Source organism: Zonotrichia albicollis, chromosome 2, assembly GCF_047830755.1.
Source record: "Zonotrichia albicollis isolate bZonAlb1 chromosome 2, bZonAlb1.hap1, whole genome shotgun sequence".
Taxonomy (NCBI): Eukaryota; Metazoa; Chordata; class Aves; order Passeriformes; family Passerellidae; genus Zonotrichia; species Zonotrichia albicollis.
In genome coordinates this window covers 68,520,109-68,539,979 of record NC_133820.1, presented here as the reverse complement: position 1 = coordinate 68,539,979, position 19,871 = coordinate 68,520,109, and the positions used below count along the sequence as shown (strand labels likewise).

General features: G+C 40.6%; 1 protein-coding gene across 1 annotated transcript in view; it reads right to left on the bottom strand.

Annotated features, from left to right (window-relative positions):
- Nucleotides 1–913: 913 nt before the first annotated feature.
- NUFIP1 (nuclear FMR1 interacting protein 1) overlaps nt 914–19,871 on the bottom strand; it is a 19,810-nt gene continuing 852 nt past the window's right edge. Inside the window, exons 2-10 of the mRNA XM_074535447.1 lie at nt 19,705–19,793; nt 18,491–18,595; nt 17,793–17,855; nt 17,384–17,460; nt 10,910–11,002; nt 7,076–7,338; nt 5,569–5,697; nt 4,462–4,694; nt 914–1,893 (exon numbers count right to left, since the gene is read on the bottom strand). Of these exons, the coding sequence (XP_074391548.1) occupies nt 1,507–1,893; nt 4,462–4,694; nt 5,569–5,697; nt 7,076–7,338; nt 10,910–11,002; nt 17,384–17,460; nt 17,793–17,855; nt 18,491–18,595; nt 19,705–19,793 (1,439 nt within the window). The 3' untranslated portion in view covers nt 914–1,506. The remainder of the gene's footprint in view (nt 1,894–4,461; nt 4,695–5,568; nt 5,698–7,075; nt 7,339–10,909; nt 11,003–17,383; nt 17,461–17,792; nt 17,856–18,490; nt 18,596–19,704; nt 19,794–19,871) is intronic.

Genomic DNA, 19,871 nt, shown 5'->3' with positions numbered 1-19,871 from the left:
TAAAACTGTAAGAGCCAGAGGCAAGTCAGTGAGATTGAGATGGCTCGTGAGATCATCATGGGAAGAATGAATCATCTGCCTTGGAAATATAAATGTTTATGATCACTGCTTCTATTCTGCACATATATCCTTGAGACACACAACTTTTACAAGGGTGTTGGTATTTATATAATTCCATAAATTTAGACAGTGCATTACAAACACAATATGCAGTTGTAGTTATAAATAGCAGAGCAGCAGGATAGAATTTTCAACTAGCTCTTGTTTCCTACACTTCACAAATGAGATGTGTGGCACAAGTTAAGGAACTAAAGGAAAGAAAATAAAGCTATTAGGCAATAAAAATACCCCATGTGAGTTGCCCTATTTCAGGAGGTGAAATGGAAGGCTAGATTTCTACCAAAGAAAAAGAAAATAAGCCAGTCCCTGAGAGTTAATGGCAACATTTAACCATGACTAAAAGACAAAGAGCAGGTTCTGAAGTGGAGGTTTTGAGAACAGATTATTTTTCTGGTGTGTTTTCCATGTCAATGTGACAAACTAACACCTGCCCCTAATAAGAAGCAATCTGACAAACAAATGCACAATATAATCAAAAGACTAAATTTGTTTCTAAATCTTGGCTGATGCTTCTTTTTTACTGCTCACAACACTATGGATGTATGCACAAACCCACCAAAAAAACCAATCGCTGTGCGCTGTAGGAGCATTGTAACAATGTATCAAGGACTTCTTCCAGAAGGCCAACCAATAAATTCTCAATGTATATGCAAAACGTAACCAGTAACTCTTGGTAAGCTTTCTAACCTTTGATAATGATATTGAGGGTTTGCTTCAGGAGTTAATTTGTCAGGCAATAACTGTAACAGAAGTTAAAGCTCAATACTGGGTACCTGAGCTCAACCAGCAACCCAGCACTGATGCAAGCAGTTACAGTATCTCTCTTTTTTTTTTTTTTAATAAATAAAACCTTCACCCTCATTTCCATTTCTCTGCTCAATTAACAACTTAATTCAGGGAGGAAGAGGCTCCTGGTGGAAGCAGTACTTTTTGAGACAGGTCAGTTATAGCTTCCATATTTTACATATGTTATATTTATATTGGATATATCTTGTAAAACCTGAAGTGAAACAATGTGTGGACTGAATTACCATTTTGAGACTACACTGAAATACTTCTGGACGCTCAAGATACTCCACACACACCGGACCATGACTTCACATGAAAAAAATCCATCCTACTTGGCTCTGGGGATGGACTCACACACATTTCACAAGAAGGTAAGAGACTCAGAACTCTGAAGCTCTAGAGCAGGGATCTGCATCTACTCTAGGGAAGGTCATACTCTGTGCCACTGCTGCCTTTGTGCCATGTGGATATGGAATTACTCAACACGTTTTCCAAGGAAATGGCCACCTAGGGCAGAACAGATTAGGAAAGTGGTTTTAACAGCTCTCAGTATGTACTTTAAGGATTTTTTGTTACACTGATGTCTTTCAAAAAGCATCAGTTGAGTAGAAAATGTGAGCCTTTACTGTCCATAAGAGACGTCCTCTGTGGAGCCCCTTCACACGGAATTGATGGGGTTTCCCACGTGTCCTCATCTGCCAACTGAGCCACCTGTGAAGTCTGATCCACAGGTTCCTTCTCACCCTGGGCTATTAATAATGCATCTTCTTGTCCTCCTTCTAACTGAAGGTCAGAGCTACAAGAACAACTAGATTCATCAGGTTTTTCCATAGAAGGCTCTGCTGCAGGTGTAGGGGACTGTTCAGTTTCTGCTTCAGCCTGTGGTTCTGTTTTAAGATGAAGTCCAAACATGTTATTTCTGATGAGGTATCGAACACACTGCAAAATCACATTCCTCTCGTGCCGGATGTCCTGGGCCAGTAACTGGAAATTAAAAAAAAGAGAAGATGATGCACATTTCCCTCTATTGCTCTGTAGCTGATACACGCATAGCAACGTATATTGATCTACTCAGTGATTTCCAACATCTTTCAAGTTAAACAGTTGGATCCCTCACACAGGTCCTGGACACATGGGGCTGGAGACTGCCATACCAGAGAATGATGTTCTCAAATCACAGACTGTGATACCAGGCCATGCATTCCAGTACATCAGTGTAGCAGGTCTGTTATCACTTTTCACACTTTCTAAGTTATACCATATCTGCAATTTCATATCCCATGCATTTTTAATTTAAACCCCTTATGAGTAAAAGATAAATACAAGGAAGGGGCATCTTTCATCAGGTACCAGACCATAGATTTAAACAGCAGTAACTGGTCTGGGCTATAATACATACACCAACCTAATTCTAGTAGCTTAATCAATGTGCTAGAGGCCTTCCTCATTGACTTCAACCTCATTAAGGTTCACTTTGGTAGTAGGAAAAAGAAACCTATCAGCCAGAGAGCCAAATGAACCTTTTTCAATGTGAATGTCAGCAGAACTAGTAGTATGAACAAACAAAATCTGAGCCAAGGGGCTAAATTTGTAACTACCTGATCAGTTGCAGTAGAGCTGTATTACACACTGCAGGAGATTTGGCTAAGCTTGGCTAGTAATGTCACCAAGAAGCTTTTTTTTGTTGTTACGAGTTTAAACAGTGGTTTAACCAGCCACTTTTAAGCCTGAGTATTTTTACTTAGATCAGTTGCTAAGAGGTGTTACAAGCAGCTGACATCTAAAATGAGCCTTCAGGAATCTTCCACATGAACTAGGAGATGTACTTCAGGGCAAACAAGGGACAGAGTGACATTCTCTTTGTGTGACTGGGAGAAACTGGTGAATTCCCAAATGGCCAAATTAGGGCCCAGCAGGGCAGCAGAAATTACCCTATCAAAGACTGTATCTTTGTAGTTGATTTTTTAATGCAGGGATGGGTATCAGTGGAGTGACAGTACACAAGCTTTTGATTTTGTCAGCACAGAGAATGACTAAATACACATTAGTGTTTGCATGTCCACAATAAACACGTTTTTGTAGTGCCCAAGCTCACTGCCAAATGACTGCTAAGAGATACCTGCAGCTATTCTCCTACCTCACTTTTGGTTTTTTTTAAAGCATCATTGATACAACAACCTTTTTTTAGCATTCTAAAGCACTTTTTGGATCCATTTTGTAAAATTTCAACCTCACTCCCTCTCAAGGTTTTTGCACACTAACCATTTTTAATGACAGTGGAAGCCTACCAACAAACCTCAGGCCCTCCTCTGTGATTCACAGCCACAGCACACATTCTTTAAAAACAACTCTGAGCAATTTGAAAAGGTAAAAAACCTCACTAAAATGCAATTTTAGTGGAAATGGACTACACTGGCAAGCTTCAACTCAGATTTCCTATGTACTGCCAGCTTCTCTCAGTATGTGGGACTTCATCTGACTTTCTTCCAGAGTCGTCACTGCTTTGATCACCAAAAACTTTGAAGAGCAAGTGAGAAAGGCAACTGCATGCTTAGGGAGCTACACAAGGGACAAACACTTCCTTTTCAGTCACTAGAAACGTTAATTCTTGGCAGCAATGGTACTCTGTGCTAAAAAGACTACCAAAGGATTTCTCCCACATCAGCAGCTTGGGTTGTACCTTATCAGGTATCTCTTGCTGAAACATCCTGTGCTATTTCAGAGCTCTGATGTCAGTGACACCCTGCCTTCTCCTGTCTTTTGCCCACTGCAAGTTCTTCCTTGATGGAGGAGCTTTATGCCATTTATAGAATCACAAGAGTAGTACTGCTTTTGAGTAATAAATACAATAAAAAGCTCCAAGGTTTTGTCAGAGCTTTCTAAAGAAAGACACCAAGCTTTGTGGCCAAATGGGTTGCTCGGCACTGCTACTGGGAATATCTTGGACTCACCCCAACAAACCTCCTTCTACCCTTCTGAGACACCAACCTGTTGCTCTTCAGGGTGCTGTCCCTTCCTCAGATTGATCAAAACATGCCCAGAGAAGAAACCCTGCTACAAACAGGTTGCAGCTAAACACCACTCTGTATTTTAAGCCACCAACACACTTCCCAACTAGATTTCTTTGCATGTGCATGAAGTACTGTATGGTCTTCCAGCAGAGGAAGGTGGCTGAACAGCAAAGCTGGGAGCAAAAAGATCAGATCATGGCTGCTGGGATTACATGCAAACCAAACCTACTGGATACTGCTACAGGGAAGGGAAGAGAAGAGAAGAGAGAGGAACAAAGGGTTTGTCCCTTGTGCAGCTCATTTCAGACACATGATTCATTGTTATCTCTTGCTTACTAAAGTGGATTGTTACCTGAATGCATACCAGGGTATTTCTATTTGTCTATTAAAGCATCTTCACCTCCTCCAAGTGAAATGCTCCCTTTACTACTCTTAAGCCAGGCCCTGTGCTAACAGACTGCTCTAACTTCCCGCAGGGAAGAGGAGAAACATTCACAAACAGTTCTACTCTTGCACAGGAGGCATTATTTTAGCCTCTTACCATTTCCAGCAGAGTTGGACGGCGCTTGGGAAGGCGAGGTAATGTTTTCCTGCCCCGCTTATCAGGCCCTCTGGGGGAACGTGCATTTGAATTCGAGCTCCTTAACGCCGTGCCTGCGCACTCTGGGCGGCTCTGATTTGGTTTCCGACTCTGAGGAGCAGGAGTAGTTTGAGGCGTATTTCTGAGCACAGCCTGGTTTCTCTCAGCTTTTGTTGCAGTCTTGACAGGGATTTCTTAAAGAAAAAGAACACACTTTCATCTCAAACTTAAAAGCCTCTTCAACACGCTCATATCCCCATGCACTGGCAGTTCGTTAGTACTATTCTTGCTCACACAACCTGATGTGAAGATATTCAAGGTTTACTTAGAGGAAGGGAGGGTTTTGTTTGGCTTGGGTTTTCTTTTTAAATACAAAGAATAATCTCTAAATATTCACAGAAAGGAAAACAAGGTATTTCGATTCTACAGCACAAAAAGAAAAATAAAAGGAATAACACCTGATTGAGATTTTCAAACCTCTGCCTTCTTATCACTTAAGAAGTACTGTGCCTCACATTATAGATTGCTGCAAATTTGGCTGCTGAGAAAATCATGATACAGTTAGGGCAGAGGATGCCCAAGTTCAATCACTGTCTGTTAGATGCTCTCTAACTTTGGGTAGGCCACCCAGGGCAAGTAGGGCTTAGTAAATATTCGCAAAAACAAGCAGCAGCAGCAATCCCTCACCATCCACTGATGCATACACTCAGAGAAGCACAAAATACAAGTAACAGAGAGTTCAAGTCCTATTGGAACACCCAGCAGCCTTGTATGGAAAAAGCCCTTAAGGATGTGGAAATTAGCTTTTTCCTGGCACTATTCAAACATGATTTGAAGCAAGACTGGAAACAGGTTCCTTATTTTCCCCCAACTAGGGGAGAAAAGACTTGGGAAATTTGACGACACACAACTTAATCAAAGACATTTTATGCCTCCTCTCTCGACCCAGGATGTGCTACTGAGAAAAGGACAGCAAAAAAAGCCACAGTCCTGCTTGCAGTCCCTGTCACTGCAGTGTGACACAGGGTAGAAGGGGAGAGGAGAAGGGCAGAAGTTGTTTCCACGCACCTTCGGGCTCACTGTCGGATGCGCTGCCATAGTTGACCGACAGCGAGCTAAGGGCAGAGGTGACCTGCCTGGGGACAACTGTTGTTCCCAGCCTTCCATCCTCCTCAGCTGCCTCATCCTTGTCAGAATCTGCAGGGAAAGAAAAGGCAAGAGGGATTTTTCCCAACAATCCTGCCAACAGCCAGCCTGGCTGCCAAATCCCCATCTCAGCACCACACACACCTGGGCACCATTGCACAATGGTGCCATGGACTGACAGAAAACCCCCCAAAAAGTTTCCTGAAGCTCAGCAGAAAGGTGAGCTTTCTGCTTCCTCCTCTGCATACCAAATAGAATTACAAGTCTTGTAATTAAGTGTAGGTAAAGAGAGAGAGAGGATTTCATAATACGTTTTGAAGTCTTGCTGGATTTAGTTCTGAGATGGAGGAGAAGGATTTAGAAGCCAATCAGGGGAAATAAAAAAAAAAAAAAAGAATCAAAAAGATGCACCTATTCAATAAAATCATAGATTTGGGATGTATATTTTTTTTTAATTCTACTTAGTTATATTGTGTTTGTTATTATTTGTTCTGGCTATCTTTCTCAATTGTATAAAAAGCTGCAACTAGCTTTAATATTGTTTAATTAAGGGCGACCACATTCCTTTTCCACCTACTATAAGAGAGGTCACTAGCTGTACTTTGGCATAATTCGACCTTTTATCATCAAGTAAAACACAAATGCTACAGGGAAATATAGAGATATTTAAGCATACTTAAGTTTCCCAACACACAAAGATTAATGGAGTAAACAAATTGCATAGGGATGCTGAGTTCTTGTTCTCACTAATTGAAGATTATGTTTTCAAGAGGAAAAACTCAGCATCAGACATCTTTCCAGGGAATCTATTCTACCCTTGTTGCTAAAAATAGCCAGAGTATAAGTCAGCTTACATGCCATATTCTAGGAGTACTGCTGACTATATTATAAATAGTTAGATCTGAAGAATTTATATTGCTGCCAGCATGAGGAAACAAGACGTGCTCACAAAAAAAACCCAACAAAAAACCAAATCCAGAAAAACTAAGCAGGAATACTTCAAAGAACACACACATATGGAGAATATCAAGAGTAATAATACAGCAAAGAACAGAATTAAAACACTGACATTTTAAGTAATTCACTTAACTCATACAAGGAAATCCATTTGTTTTCACTTTCTAAGTACTGTTGCTTTCAAAACCACAAAGGGATATTTAACATTCTTTAAAAATAATTTGGCTGTTCAAGTACTTCATTCTTCTTCTGGTTTTATAAATATTTTCTTATCTCTCTTATGTTAATTTAGCAACCTATGTTGGTGCTGCATGGCCTTTAGACTACTGTACAATATTTACATCCAAACATGTAACGCTGCACGAAACTTCATGTCAGACTTCCAAAATGGTGACTAGCAAGCACAAAGTCTCAGCATCTAAACTTAAAGCAACCATTTAAAATAAAACTTCTCTAAGTTCCTTCATCTTACCGACATCACCGTTTGCCAGAAGACCAAGAGGGTCCACGTCTTTCTCATATGCTTGGCCTGCCAAAGCATTTTGTTTTTCATGTTCCTTTTCACATGTGCTGTTTTCTGGTCCATTGGCTTCATTTTGAGTTTTAGGTCCATGACAATCGCCACCATTTTTCCTAAATTTCTTCCAGAATGGACGCCATTGTCTTCTCCTGTGTCTTCGTTGATGCCCAAGAGCTTCTCCATTTTCTGGAGGTTTCCACATCCCCTTCATTTTGCTGGAGAATAGAAACAGAAAGCTTATACAGATGATAAGCTATGAGAATAAAAACAACTGATGTAACCAAATGGCTCAGGCCCTTGTTTAAGGTTCAGCAACACAGAAGGATGCCAGGACTTACACCAGCTCAGCTAACACGAGGTGACAGACCATAAAATCAGTCACACCTCATCTCAGGCAGGGCAATGGGACAAAGCAGGAACTGAATGAACAGTTTGAAGCTCATGACTTCCAGTTTTTAGTTTTCAACAAGGCCAAGGTTACATGGGCTAAGAAAGCTCCTCGATAACCGGCAGTGTGAGGACAGGGCGTTCTCATTTGAGATAACAAAGTCAACAAATCTTCACTTAAGCATTAAAGCCATTCAAAACAGAGGCAACATGAAGTTATAAGGAAAGCATCTACTATAAACATTCTTTCACTGCTGAAGTCTCTTTTTTCCAGTTACAGCTCTGAGAAGCATCTTGCTGCACCAAATCCATTCAGCCATCTGACACCATCAGCTGCAATGACTACCTACTCCCGCCTCCAACCAACATGCCATTCATCTTTCCCATTCCAAGGAAAAGGAATAAAAGAAATGTCCATCAGAATAATGCATTTTTCAGGACCTGAAACAAAAGAACAAGTCCTGAAATATAGGAAGAGCACAGCATGCTGGTTCCACTTATCTTTCACAGCTCCATTATCTTCCAGGTTTGTCCTATAAACACATGTTATAGGAAGATACCAGAAAAGCTTAAACTCTGGTTGAATTCTATAGATATAAGAATCAATGTGACCAAGAGAGAAAAGCAAATATAGAAGGGACAGCTGAAGCTTTCTGAAAATATTTATTCCCAAGCAACAGAAACTTAATTAAGGAAAACAGGACTGTAACTAATCATCAGTACATTACAACAGCAAAAATTACACAAGATCTCCTGTCCTGAATGAGCCCTATGGTTTGTTCTGATCAGTCCTCCCTGCCTCAGTCTCACCTCCAGCACAGCTGAGGTCCTATTATCCCTCATGTGGAATGCTGTGTTCATGTCTGGCATTGCTAAAATCGTGCAGTAAGGTTAATATTTTGTGACAAAGGACTTCTTTTGTTTGTCTTCATTCTGAGGTCTAAACAAGTCATTTAGTAACCCATTCTTCTTGAGTTACAAGAATCAGTGTATAACTACACTTTATTCACCTCTCCCACCTATGCAATCTTTCTAGGTCTCCATCACACAGCCCTTTCAAGCCACCCACTACTTTGTTCAGAAATGTTCCTGTTACCAGCATTCCTCTCTTCCATGCTTTTCTGGCTTTATCAAGTCCTCCTTTAGAAGAGAACAAGGCCAGTCATAGCACACAAAATTACTTTATATCACAGCAAAACATATTTAATTTCATTCTCCAGTCACTTCACGACAGTGTCTAACACTGATTGCTCATCCCTGATGGCATCACCCACCACAGTGTTCCTGTGGTACAAGTGGCAAGCCACTGCCTTCCTGTGCATCAGTCCCTCACCCACAAAAGGCTAATATTATCTCCTATGATTCAACTCCCAACTAGAGAGAAAACTGCATTTCTGAATTTGTCCAACCATACTCTAAATTCAGCATGTTGTACAACCTAGAAGATATTGAGCAAATACGGGGTTAATTAAAGCTGTTATCCTTGACCAAGGGTTAAAACCAACCTTCAAAATTCTCTGGGGCCTCAAACACCCAGCAAGAAACCTCAAGGTCAAAAACATGTCCCAGCAAACACCAGCCTGGTATCTGCCTTCTGCCATTCCCTTGTGGAAGACATCCTGCCCTTCACTCTCCATGCAGAGGGCATGGAGAGCTGTGCACTGCTACTCAGGTGTTGTGAGACACCAGACAGGCTTCCAAAGTGGTCCTTCTGCATCTCTGATCTCACACACAGGGATGCTGAGACTTAGGAGTTGCAAAGCACTTCAGACAACCACAAATGAAAAGCACCATGGAAGTGTTAAGCATCTAATCCTTTCTAAATCTTCCTTAGCCATTTGCTTTAATAGTACAGCTTGCAGGGAACAAGCTGTATTCTACTTTTTCCTCACACATCAGTAAATTTGCCAGATAAGCACCAATTGCAGAATCTTTACTGCTGATATACAAAGCAGAAATGACAGATTATGGACAGCTCACCAAGTGTAGAGTGCTAAGGGGAGGGAGGGAAGAAAAAGAAGAGATTTCTAGAATGAACTAGAATAAAAAGTTGTTACATAGAAGTGACGAACCTGCAATTTTGAGGGCTTTTTTTTTCCAAACGCTTTTCCAGATACAAACCTCCTAACAAATGTAACAGCATGGAATTGCTGATGGACATTTAAAGCTACTTGATGCATCTGACTCACAGCTACAAAAGTTAGCAAATAAAACCACAGTTTGTTACTGTGACAAAGAAATGTCATAATATATATGTTATATATACAACATATATGTTTGCAGCCTGAGTTTCAATGCCCAGGTTTGGTTCCTTGGGTGTAAAGCACTCCTGCAACTTTATATCATCTAAAGGAAGTTTTACTTCAGTCTTCTATAAACCTTTCCTTTCAGGCATGAAAGGCAACTGGTTTGAGTGGGGGCAGGAAAGTGCTGGATCTTCTGAAGAACATGCTGCAACAAGGCAATTTGCATTGTCCACATTTAATAAATTACACTAACTTCTTATTCTGCACTAACTCAACCATTTTTCCATGGTGCAAGTTAGCAAGTTTTGTTTTGTCTGCTGTCATCCCCTACCAAAAAGCTAGGCAAACCCCAGCTGCACTTCCATGTGGCAGAAAATGGCATTTAGCAAGAGCCCCTTAGGACTGAGTCTGCTCCTGCCTTCCAGCTCAGTCAATCCAGTTTAATCAAATGATATTTTAGGAGTGTGTTTTAACAACTTTTTTTAAAAACCAATCTTCCCACAGGTCCTAAAGCAGAGCTAATGAAGCTAGCTGGTTCCACCTAGCAATGAAATTGAGAGAGAACCATGCTGGAAAATAATTTATAAGGCAGTGAACAGATAAAAATCCAAGACGAGTAAGCAGATAGATTTAACTTTATTTTCATATGGTTTTCGTTATAACTTAAGTAGTGCTGCTTCTTTTTACTGCTCTCCATCATCTTTATCTTCTTCCCCTCTTCACTTGACTACTGATTTATCATCAGAAAGAAGAGAGAGTAAGAACAAAATCTCTGTTGGCCATTTTCAGATAATAAAGGATTAAATCATGTGGAATCATTCTGTTGCATGACTTTTGCCCCCATTACTACTTCTTCAGAGACCAAGGCTATGCTGATTTAATGAATGGCCACTAGAAAGTGGTATTCTCAAACAAGCCAGAGTACCAGATTTTTCATGTACTTATTGTTTCGTTTAACTGAAGTGTACTTTGGAGCACTATGAAGTAAACAAAAGAATATTACATCAGCAGTTTGTCAAATGGCCTGTCCTCTCCTTAAGGGCAGCCAGATTCTGCATACAGTGGAAGCAGCAAGTGCTAGGAGACCACAGTTAGAAAGCATACATTTGAATTCAGTGGGAGGTAAGCAACAAGCTTGCTTCAAAACACTTACCCAAACTGCTGGGTAGTCAGCACTTCTCCCCTTTCCTCCTTCTGTGTCTGCATTTCCTTCTTCCTTTCAATGTTTGCCAAAGTAGGAAAATTTCTAGAAGAAAAAAAAAATAGTTTCACTGGCTCTTAAAGGATTCACTGTAGTTTCTCAATTCCCCCTTTACCAAATCAGCTTTCTCTATAAGCATCACAGATTTTTTAAATTCAGTGAAGTTCAACAGACTGTTTCTTTCTTAAAAAAGCATTAGTGAGGAAAAGAAACCTGAGTGCATTTAGGCTTACATATCCAGAAGCAATGAACAAAACAAAACAAAAATTAAAAATATCCCATTAGCATTCTTAGATCTACCAAACCACCAAGCAAGGTACAGACAAATAGTTTGGTTATAGTCATGGACCCTCTTTGCCCCAACACATAACAGCATGATTTAGTCCTCCTATATTATTTCTATGGAGCTTCAATGGGATTATTTGAATGACATGCCTTTAGCAAACTAACTGCTGAGTTCTTCTAAACTTAAAAAAAAGGCTATATGAACAGCTTCTGGGTGCACAAGGTTCCTTTAACGTGACAAGGAAAAGCACACAAGTTCCTTCTTGAGCAATATTTAGCATTGTGCTCGCACACTGACCTCAACTTCACCAGAATTACTGCCCCTTTTTAATTCCAGGTTCAAGAAAAATTGCCAGACCATGCAGATGAAAAGAAATCTACTGTTACAACCATCTCCCAACCCATCCCATCTCTTCCATTCCCCACCTCCCTTAACATCCTTCCCTCCAGACAAATGTCTCGCTGGTTCTAACACGCAGAGCCTGGGCAGCAGGCTTTTTACCATCAAAGCCCAAAAATGGCTGCACTACTTGCTCTGCAAACATTAGTTAACTAAATGCCAGGGCTTTGAGATAAAAGTGGTAAATGAGAAACACATGCACATGCTCCCCCAGCTTCTGTATAGAAACACAAAAAATAAATATTTGATGTCTATTGAAATGGAGTAAAGAGAACATAGAACAGCTTCTCACTAAAAATAGCTATCAAAAAGACATGGATCTTTCTTTAAATATTTAATCTTATCACATGCATTCCCCCTATACTACAGCATGAATGCTAAGTGTCACATTGAATCAAGACAGCGTCAACCATGTACCAAGGGAAAAAGAGAAGATTTTTCTACAAGACAAACCTAAACACACTACAGAACTAGTCCTCTTTAAGAGGATTTGAACATGAGCTGTCAACATGTATTTTCTTTGGATTTCTCCCAGAAATCTGCCATACAGCTCAAGTGAGCACAGGGATGTGATGTTTTACGTCTGCTCCTCCCTGTTAGTTAGATTTGTTCATCCATGTTACAACACTCCCAGCACACAGCAAATGTGCAATGAACTCTTTAATCTCAAAAGCTTTGCATTGACAAAGACCCCTGTGCACCACAGTTTTAGGAGAAGGTGCTTTCCTTCAAACACAAAGGCTCCCAGGAGGAACCAAGCCATAAAACAAGTAGCTATGCTCAAAACATCCCCAAGCTTACAGTAGAGATTGCAAGGGGGGAGGGTGTTTTAAATATAAGGGAAGACCCCAAATACTAGAGCAAAGGAGTCTTCAAATGCTCCAGCATTTATGCTGATTAAGGACATATTCAGACACGCTCTCTCAACACAATTTGAGACATGACTGCCTCCCACTTTCATTCCTGTGAGTTACCACTCCCTCCACGAGCCACCGTAATGGACTGCACCAAGGCTTTCAGTTCCATTTAACTGCCAAGACTGACAGATTTCTCCTCAACCAGCCTTCCAGCTGACACAGGCAGTAACTGACAGCTGGCGAGAGCTCAAGTCACAAGTCCCAGTATGCCTGCAGAAGCACATCTGAAGGCATCTGTAGTGGCTGTGTTTATCTTTTCCATCTCTTCTCAAATGTTAAATGGCATTTTACTCACTGCCTTTACCTCACGCCTTTACTGACTGGGCCCCTCCACATAAAAGGCCATATGCTTAAATCCCAAGAGCTGACTTGGGTTTGCACCCTTCTAAGATGGCAAGCCCTCCACCTCTCCTAAGAAAATGATGTTCCTAAAATGTTACCTACAAACACCACTGAAGTAGAAGCACCCCAGCACTTATGCCTTGCAAACAACTTGTCAGAGCTTGAACACAAAGAGCTTCATCCATCCCCACAGGGCTTTACAAACCTAAGGAACTTATTGTAAAAGGGAGAGTTAAACCAGGATGTGGTGGTTTGGCACAGCAGACTTCATGAAGCCAGTACAGCCTGAGAAGGCAGCCCTCTTTCATAGCAGCTGCAGATCCCAACAGTACACACTTCTACAATCCAAAACCTTTCAAAATAAATTGATAGCATCAGAAAACTGATTTTCAGGTTAAGATGAGTATATTAAATATATCCCAACTAAGTGAGACATGCAGGTAAAGGATACCCTAAAGCTTCTAGAGACAGGGAACAGTGACACTGAGCCTAATCAATAACACATGTGTCTTAGGGAATAGATTTTTTTTTTGATAAATGAACACACTGGCCAGAGCCATGCATTTTTTTATAGGCCAGCATACTCTGTCTTGCTTTCATAAACATTAGAGTAAAGCGGTTCTTAGTAAGCAGTGAAGAAACAGAGCTTTGCTAACATCTAACAGAAAAGAGACCTGTTTCTGTAGCAGTTTATACAACGAATTCCTGAGTCAAGGGCTACACAAGTTCATCATTTTATTAGGAACAGCACTGTGAGTAAAATGCCTCAAAAATTTCTTGAGCTGTTCTTAATTGCATATGCACAGCCAACAGCAAAGGAGACATGGATAGCCCAAAGGGAATAAAAATGACCCAACAGCGCTGATAAAATCTTGGCTTAACTTTCCCACATCTAATTTAACCATATGTTAGCTGAGGCAGTTTCATTGCTGATCTATTCCAGCAGATCAGAGTAAATTTTATTGCATCTATGTTTACCTTGATCTGTTGACACATCCCTTCTACTTTGCTTTGTCTCCTCTACTTTCACCAAGTAACAAGAAATTATTTTCCATATTACATACTTCACTACTATGAACACAACACCAGGGAGGATTCCAAACTACTTTAGGATTATCATTATGCAACTAGAAAACCACAAATTAATTAGAAGTGGTGTGATTAACAGTACTGAACTTCAAGCACAAAGCACATGCTCAGCCTGTGAGATGTACTGCAAGGAAATACAACAGACAATTCCTATCTGAACAAACCAATGCCAAGAAAATAAAGAAAGTGGGGCAGAAATGGGAGAATTTACAAGCAACACAGAAGCTCAAGAAAATCCCTCAATGTTATATTAGGAGCTAAGCAAAAGTAAATTCAATGATTCGCTTTAACACTAAAACAGCCTTGCCACATTCTTGCTAATAACCATTGCTCAAGAAATGTTGGTGAGAAACAGATGGGCTGGCAGGACCCAGATCTCACTTGTGGAGTAGGGAAGACAGCAATACCTCATTCTGACACATTAAGGAAATGCATTGCAGATAATTCTCTTTAAGCTCATGTTAAAGAAAAAATATGCTGAAGACAGCACATTTCTCAACACTTGGAAGGGACAGGACAAATCAAAACAAGAAAAGTTGATGTCAGACTTCACAACCATCTGTCTGCAAAACACAGGGAAACCCTGAGATCCCATGGAACTTCATCTCTATTGCTCTTTACTTAATTAGACTTCTTGGCTCAGCAGGTTCAACAGGAAAACAGCATTCCAATCCAGCATGCCTCATCCAGAGATAGTCCTTACCAGCTCTCCTCCTCCTCCTTCCTCTATGAGAGTAAGGCTACACTTTAAACACAAGCTCTTTCTTGAAGATTTTAAGCAGGATACACAATTGAGCAGCTAATTAAGAAGAAAAATCTCAACTCTGCAAGTAATTATTTATAATGGCTGAAAGAACAAGCAAGACAGGATGCAGCATGGAAACATACATATTAAATCATGGCAACCTAATTAGGAACAAACTATTAATGACCTAAAAAGATTCATTCTTAGCTCTGATTGGAGCTTCTAGAATGAAAAAGGTTTTTTCCTGTCACTGTAAACCAAAACTGCTTAATAGCTCAGACTCCCTCTGGTGTCCCTCTTTTCTGTACAATGCAGTGTTTACTGTGAGTCAACAACAGACCTTCAGTACTAAAGTGATGCTTTGCTGGTGACCCAATTAATGCTGCACAAAAGTTCCAGCTGGCTTTCTCTCTCTGCCTGCCTCCCATGCCCCCCCCCCCTTGTTTTTAATTAAAGAAAGAAGGATGCTCATAGAGCTTCCTCGCTGTACAAAGAGTAACAAAAGCCACCCAGGTAGTCATTCTACACCCATCCATCATGGGCTGAATACGATGCCCACGAAGGCTTGAAGTACCAAGATAATGCACTACTCCATCTAGTGGCCTCGGCTCAGACAGTCCTAATCCCATTCCACCTTTTCTGGTTGGTGCCTGTGACCACACGACTTTATGTCCCCTGATGTTACTGTGCTGCAGGGAGCAAAGGCTTTCAGCAATGCTGTATTGCAGCCAAATCACATTCACCTTTAAAACCGACATCAGATCCTTCAGAAGCTCAGCAAAACCATCCCAGGCAGAGCACCACCCTCACAATTAAGTGTCGATAAAGGCTGCTGTGATTTGCAGCACCCACTCCTCACACAAACAATATCCATAATTTTATGTTCAATTCCCACCTCCCTAATGCTCTAGTAGAGCACATACTGACATATACACCTTAAACATCATTTCAACACTTAAACCTCAGCCTCAGCTGCTGGACAGAAACTCTCCTGAACACTTCCCAAAACAGAGAAGTGTATGAAAAGTTGAAAACGAGTAGTAAAGCCTCTCTCAGAGACTGCATACGAGTATGGATCTTCTTCCTTGGAGTTACCATTAGAGAATTAGGTCACCAAAAACAACCACAACAGCAATATGGAGACTGAAAGCAAATAAAAACCAAGCCCTCAAGCATCTTTTGAATAAAAGGAAACCTTGGAAGGAGAACTGATATAGCACCAAAACTTGCCTATCTAACACCAAACTTATATTTGCAGAGATCACAACCAATTTCTGTCCAGTTAATGATGGAATTTTAAAAAAGGGAGAAAATAATCTCTTGTTTCTTGATCAAAAAAGCTGTTCTTTTTTTTTAAGAACCTATGGATTATTTTCATTTGTAAAAAATGAACAGCAGGTGCAACAGTTGACTGCTGTGATGTGCTGACGTAGTGGTAAGATTTCCTTTTGCCTTTCAGAAATTTGCAGAAAAAGCTGAAACCATGTCCCAAGAAAAATTAAAGCCTCCAAGAATGAAATTACATGGGGAGAAATTTTGCTTCTCCATATAGGAAAACAAAATGGATGGAAGGCAATTAAAAAATTCTACAATAAATTCCATTATTTTTTATTTTTCAACAAAAACAGTGCAAAGTTGTATTAAGGGAAGCGAAGTTCAAAGCCAGAACACATTAACATTGTCTTTTGACATGGATGCAAGGTGGATACATCAGTAGGATTCCATCAGACCACTGGGTTTTATTTTCACTAAAAAAACCCCATGTGACTAGTATACTGTCCTAGCTCATCACCACTGATCTCAAAATTAAATTTATATCACTTCCTATTCTGCATACAGGACTCTTGCTCGTGGAAACAAAACTCTTGCACTGATCACTTGCAAGACTATATTCTAAATTATCAATAGAAGTGAGGAAAGCCTGCAGCATCTTTCTCCTGCTGGGAAAGCGTGGATTTTAACCCATTGAACTCTGAAGGAAAAAAAACAAATCTGGGAGATAAATACTTCAATCCTGGTCAAGATAAAAGCTACACCCTGTTATATCACAGGATAAGAAAAAGTGAGAAATACTGCTTATAGGAGAATTTTACCTTGCACCCTGCATACAATGTAAGTTAGACTACTCGAGAACAGTATCATTCACAGTTTTCGTTCTCTTTCATTAGAAAAACATCAAGCAATACAGAAAGCCCTTAAAAATTAGGAAAACTCCCTGGCATGGTCCACTGGGACAACTTAGCTGAGGAAGTGTGCACACAGTATTACAGTTGTAGTCAGTAGTTCCAGATCTTTAAGCCATTAAAAACCACCACACAAACACTTCTGACCTAAAATGTGATCCGTGGTGAGGCTAAAAGGAATGAGACATTCACCTAGCCTGGGATACCACATCAAGCATCTGGGAAAGCTGTTTCCTTCTCAGCTGATACCTCGCCTTCTATTATAATCTTTTAAGTTATTATAATCTCTGCAGCTCACACTCTCCTGGCTCATGCATCCTGACACAGATCACTGCTGCAGGAATTTTCCAGGGTCAACGTAACAGCAGAAACAGCAAGTTATGTGCTGCTCCTGCCCTTCAGCTGTCATATCCTGCTCACATAGGGAAAATACAGCAAAACAAATCCACAGGCCACAAGTCTTACCTTTTTCTTTCTTCTCTCCATCTAGCAATCTCTTCTGGACTATCTAATTTTATTCTTTTAGCACCAGGTGCATGTGCCTAAGGAAAAAGTATTTTACAGGTGCTTAAAAGGGGAAGGAAAAAACCCACAAATTAAAAAAGAAAACATCATTACGTCAGGCATAGTGGTATCACACTGTTTGCACCTCCAAAACTGGTGTGAGTGTACACAGAGATGATAAAATGAATCCATTAAGAAAAGCCCGTAGTATTTAACAAATTTTCATCCACAATATTGTCTTGAAACACATACTCCTCAGAGAGGATACATTTTCTTTCCAAACGAATGAAGGGAAACCACTGAAGAATGAGAAAAGGGGCTATGGTAAAGATGGCACAGACTCCTATTTTGGGCTCAGAGGGTTACCTACATTCTTCCAGTGTATCTGAACGATCTTCTCATGGGCACTGAAAGTGCAACCTTCTTCTGAGCACTGCAAGATAAGAGGGAGAACTTAAAACACACCAATTTACACAAATTATAAACAAGCTTTTGAGCACACTTTAAATAAACTCAGTGCCAGTTGCATGTACAGTTTGTTGCACAGGCTGTGTAAGTTACCCTGTTTGCCAACAAAGGTGATTGTAAAAACAGCAAAGAAAGAAAATGTACTTTTAAATTTCATCTGGTTTTAGAACAACCAGTGTAGGCAATGTATCTGATAACTGAAGAGAAAGTGAAGTTTACCTAAAATAAAAATTTGCAAGACTCTTCAATTTCCAATTTTGGTACTTGCAAATTTTGGTACTTGCAAATTTTGGTAATTTTCAATAAAGGAAATTTTTTAAATGTTTCCACACACAAAAACTGCACATGCTATAGGGGTATCAATGAATTAATTCCTGTGACTTAGTAATACTTCACAAGAAAAGCAGTTTAAAAGGCTTCAGTAATAAAACCAAAAATACAGCTGAAGCCTCTCCAACATACAGCATTCATACCCCACTAATGCTTGACAAAGCTCTGGAATCTTATTCCTATGTCTACTGTTCAAAGAGTGACTACAGCTGTTTGTCAGGCACAAAGGAAAAAATCAAAGTGTGAATAAAAGAAGCCAAACTCATTAACCTGCTTATGCTGTGAAATGTGTTCATCATACTTCTCCTGATTTTTATAGCCACGGTCACAGGTATCACAGTAATGAGAGAAAACTGGCTCTTTTTTCTTTTTGGTCTGAAAAAAAAAAAAAAAGAAGAAATCTCAGGATTGCAGTTACAAGATATTCCTGTATTTAGTTGGTCATGAAACACTATTATTATTTTTGTTAATAAAGCAGTTACATGTTTCAAAGGTTTGAAAGACAAGCTAACATAATACAGAAGTTAAGTTCCCATTACTTATCTTCTAAACAAAGCGCCCTGCACCCAGCTCTTCCCACTACCACGTTTCAATCAATTATTGCTTCTGCAAACACACCAGTTGGCTGGCACAGACTTGCAGAGGGCTCTGAGATTTAGGCTAAAGCCTCATGTTCTTCTCTACCAAGACAGACCATGACTGTTCTCCCATGAAGGCACAAGTTCAGAGGGCAGCACAGACCCTGCCTTCTCCCGCTACACACATCAGTGCCATCTGGCTGGCTGCTCCTGACCTTGTAACAGGGCACTACTTGAGGCAGTTGAGCATCACCAGAGCAAGGTGACATAAACCTGTGTAACAATTTGGTTGACATGTATCTTTCAAGAGTTACAGACTGTCACACGTTTGCTCTCTTCTAAGGGCAAGCAGGTCAGACAGGAGAATGGGATCTCTTATAGTGCCTTGGGACAAGTCACATCAGACTGACACCACCACATAATGGTTTGGGTGGGAAGGGACCTTCCAAGATCATCTGGTTCCAACCCCCCACCATGGGCAGGGACAGTCTATGACTAGATGAGATCAGGCTGCTCAAAGCCCCATTCAATCTGGCCTTCAACACTTCCAGGGACAGGCCAGTCAAAGCTTCTCTGGGCAATGTGTGCCAGTATGTCATCCTCTTCATAATAAAAAGTCTTCCTTATGTCAAATCTACATCTACTCTGCTTCAGTTTAAAACCATTACTCCTTTCTCTACCACTACAGGCTGTACTATGAAGTCTGTTCCCATCTTTCTCCTAAGTTCCCTTAAAGTACTGAAACGATGATGTAGGGCTCCACCTAGAGCCTTCTCTTCCCCAGGCTGAACAACCCCATCTCTCTCAGCCTTCACAGGAGAGGTGCTCCACCCCCTAATCATTTTCATGGCCTTTCCTTGGCCAACACGTACATGTCCCTCTTGCCCTGGGGACCGCACTCCGTACCTTTGGCTTGTTATTTTCTTCTGGGCAATGTTTACTAAACGCAGGCGCTTGCTTGCCCTGCCGTTTCTGGGAGAAATTACCATTTCCACCTTCAGAACAGAGCAAAAAAAAAGATGAGCCATTCACAGATACATCCCCCCCTCCCACCTCGGTGGGCAACAGAGAAG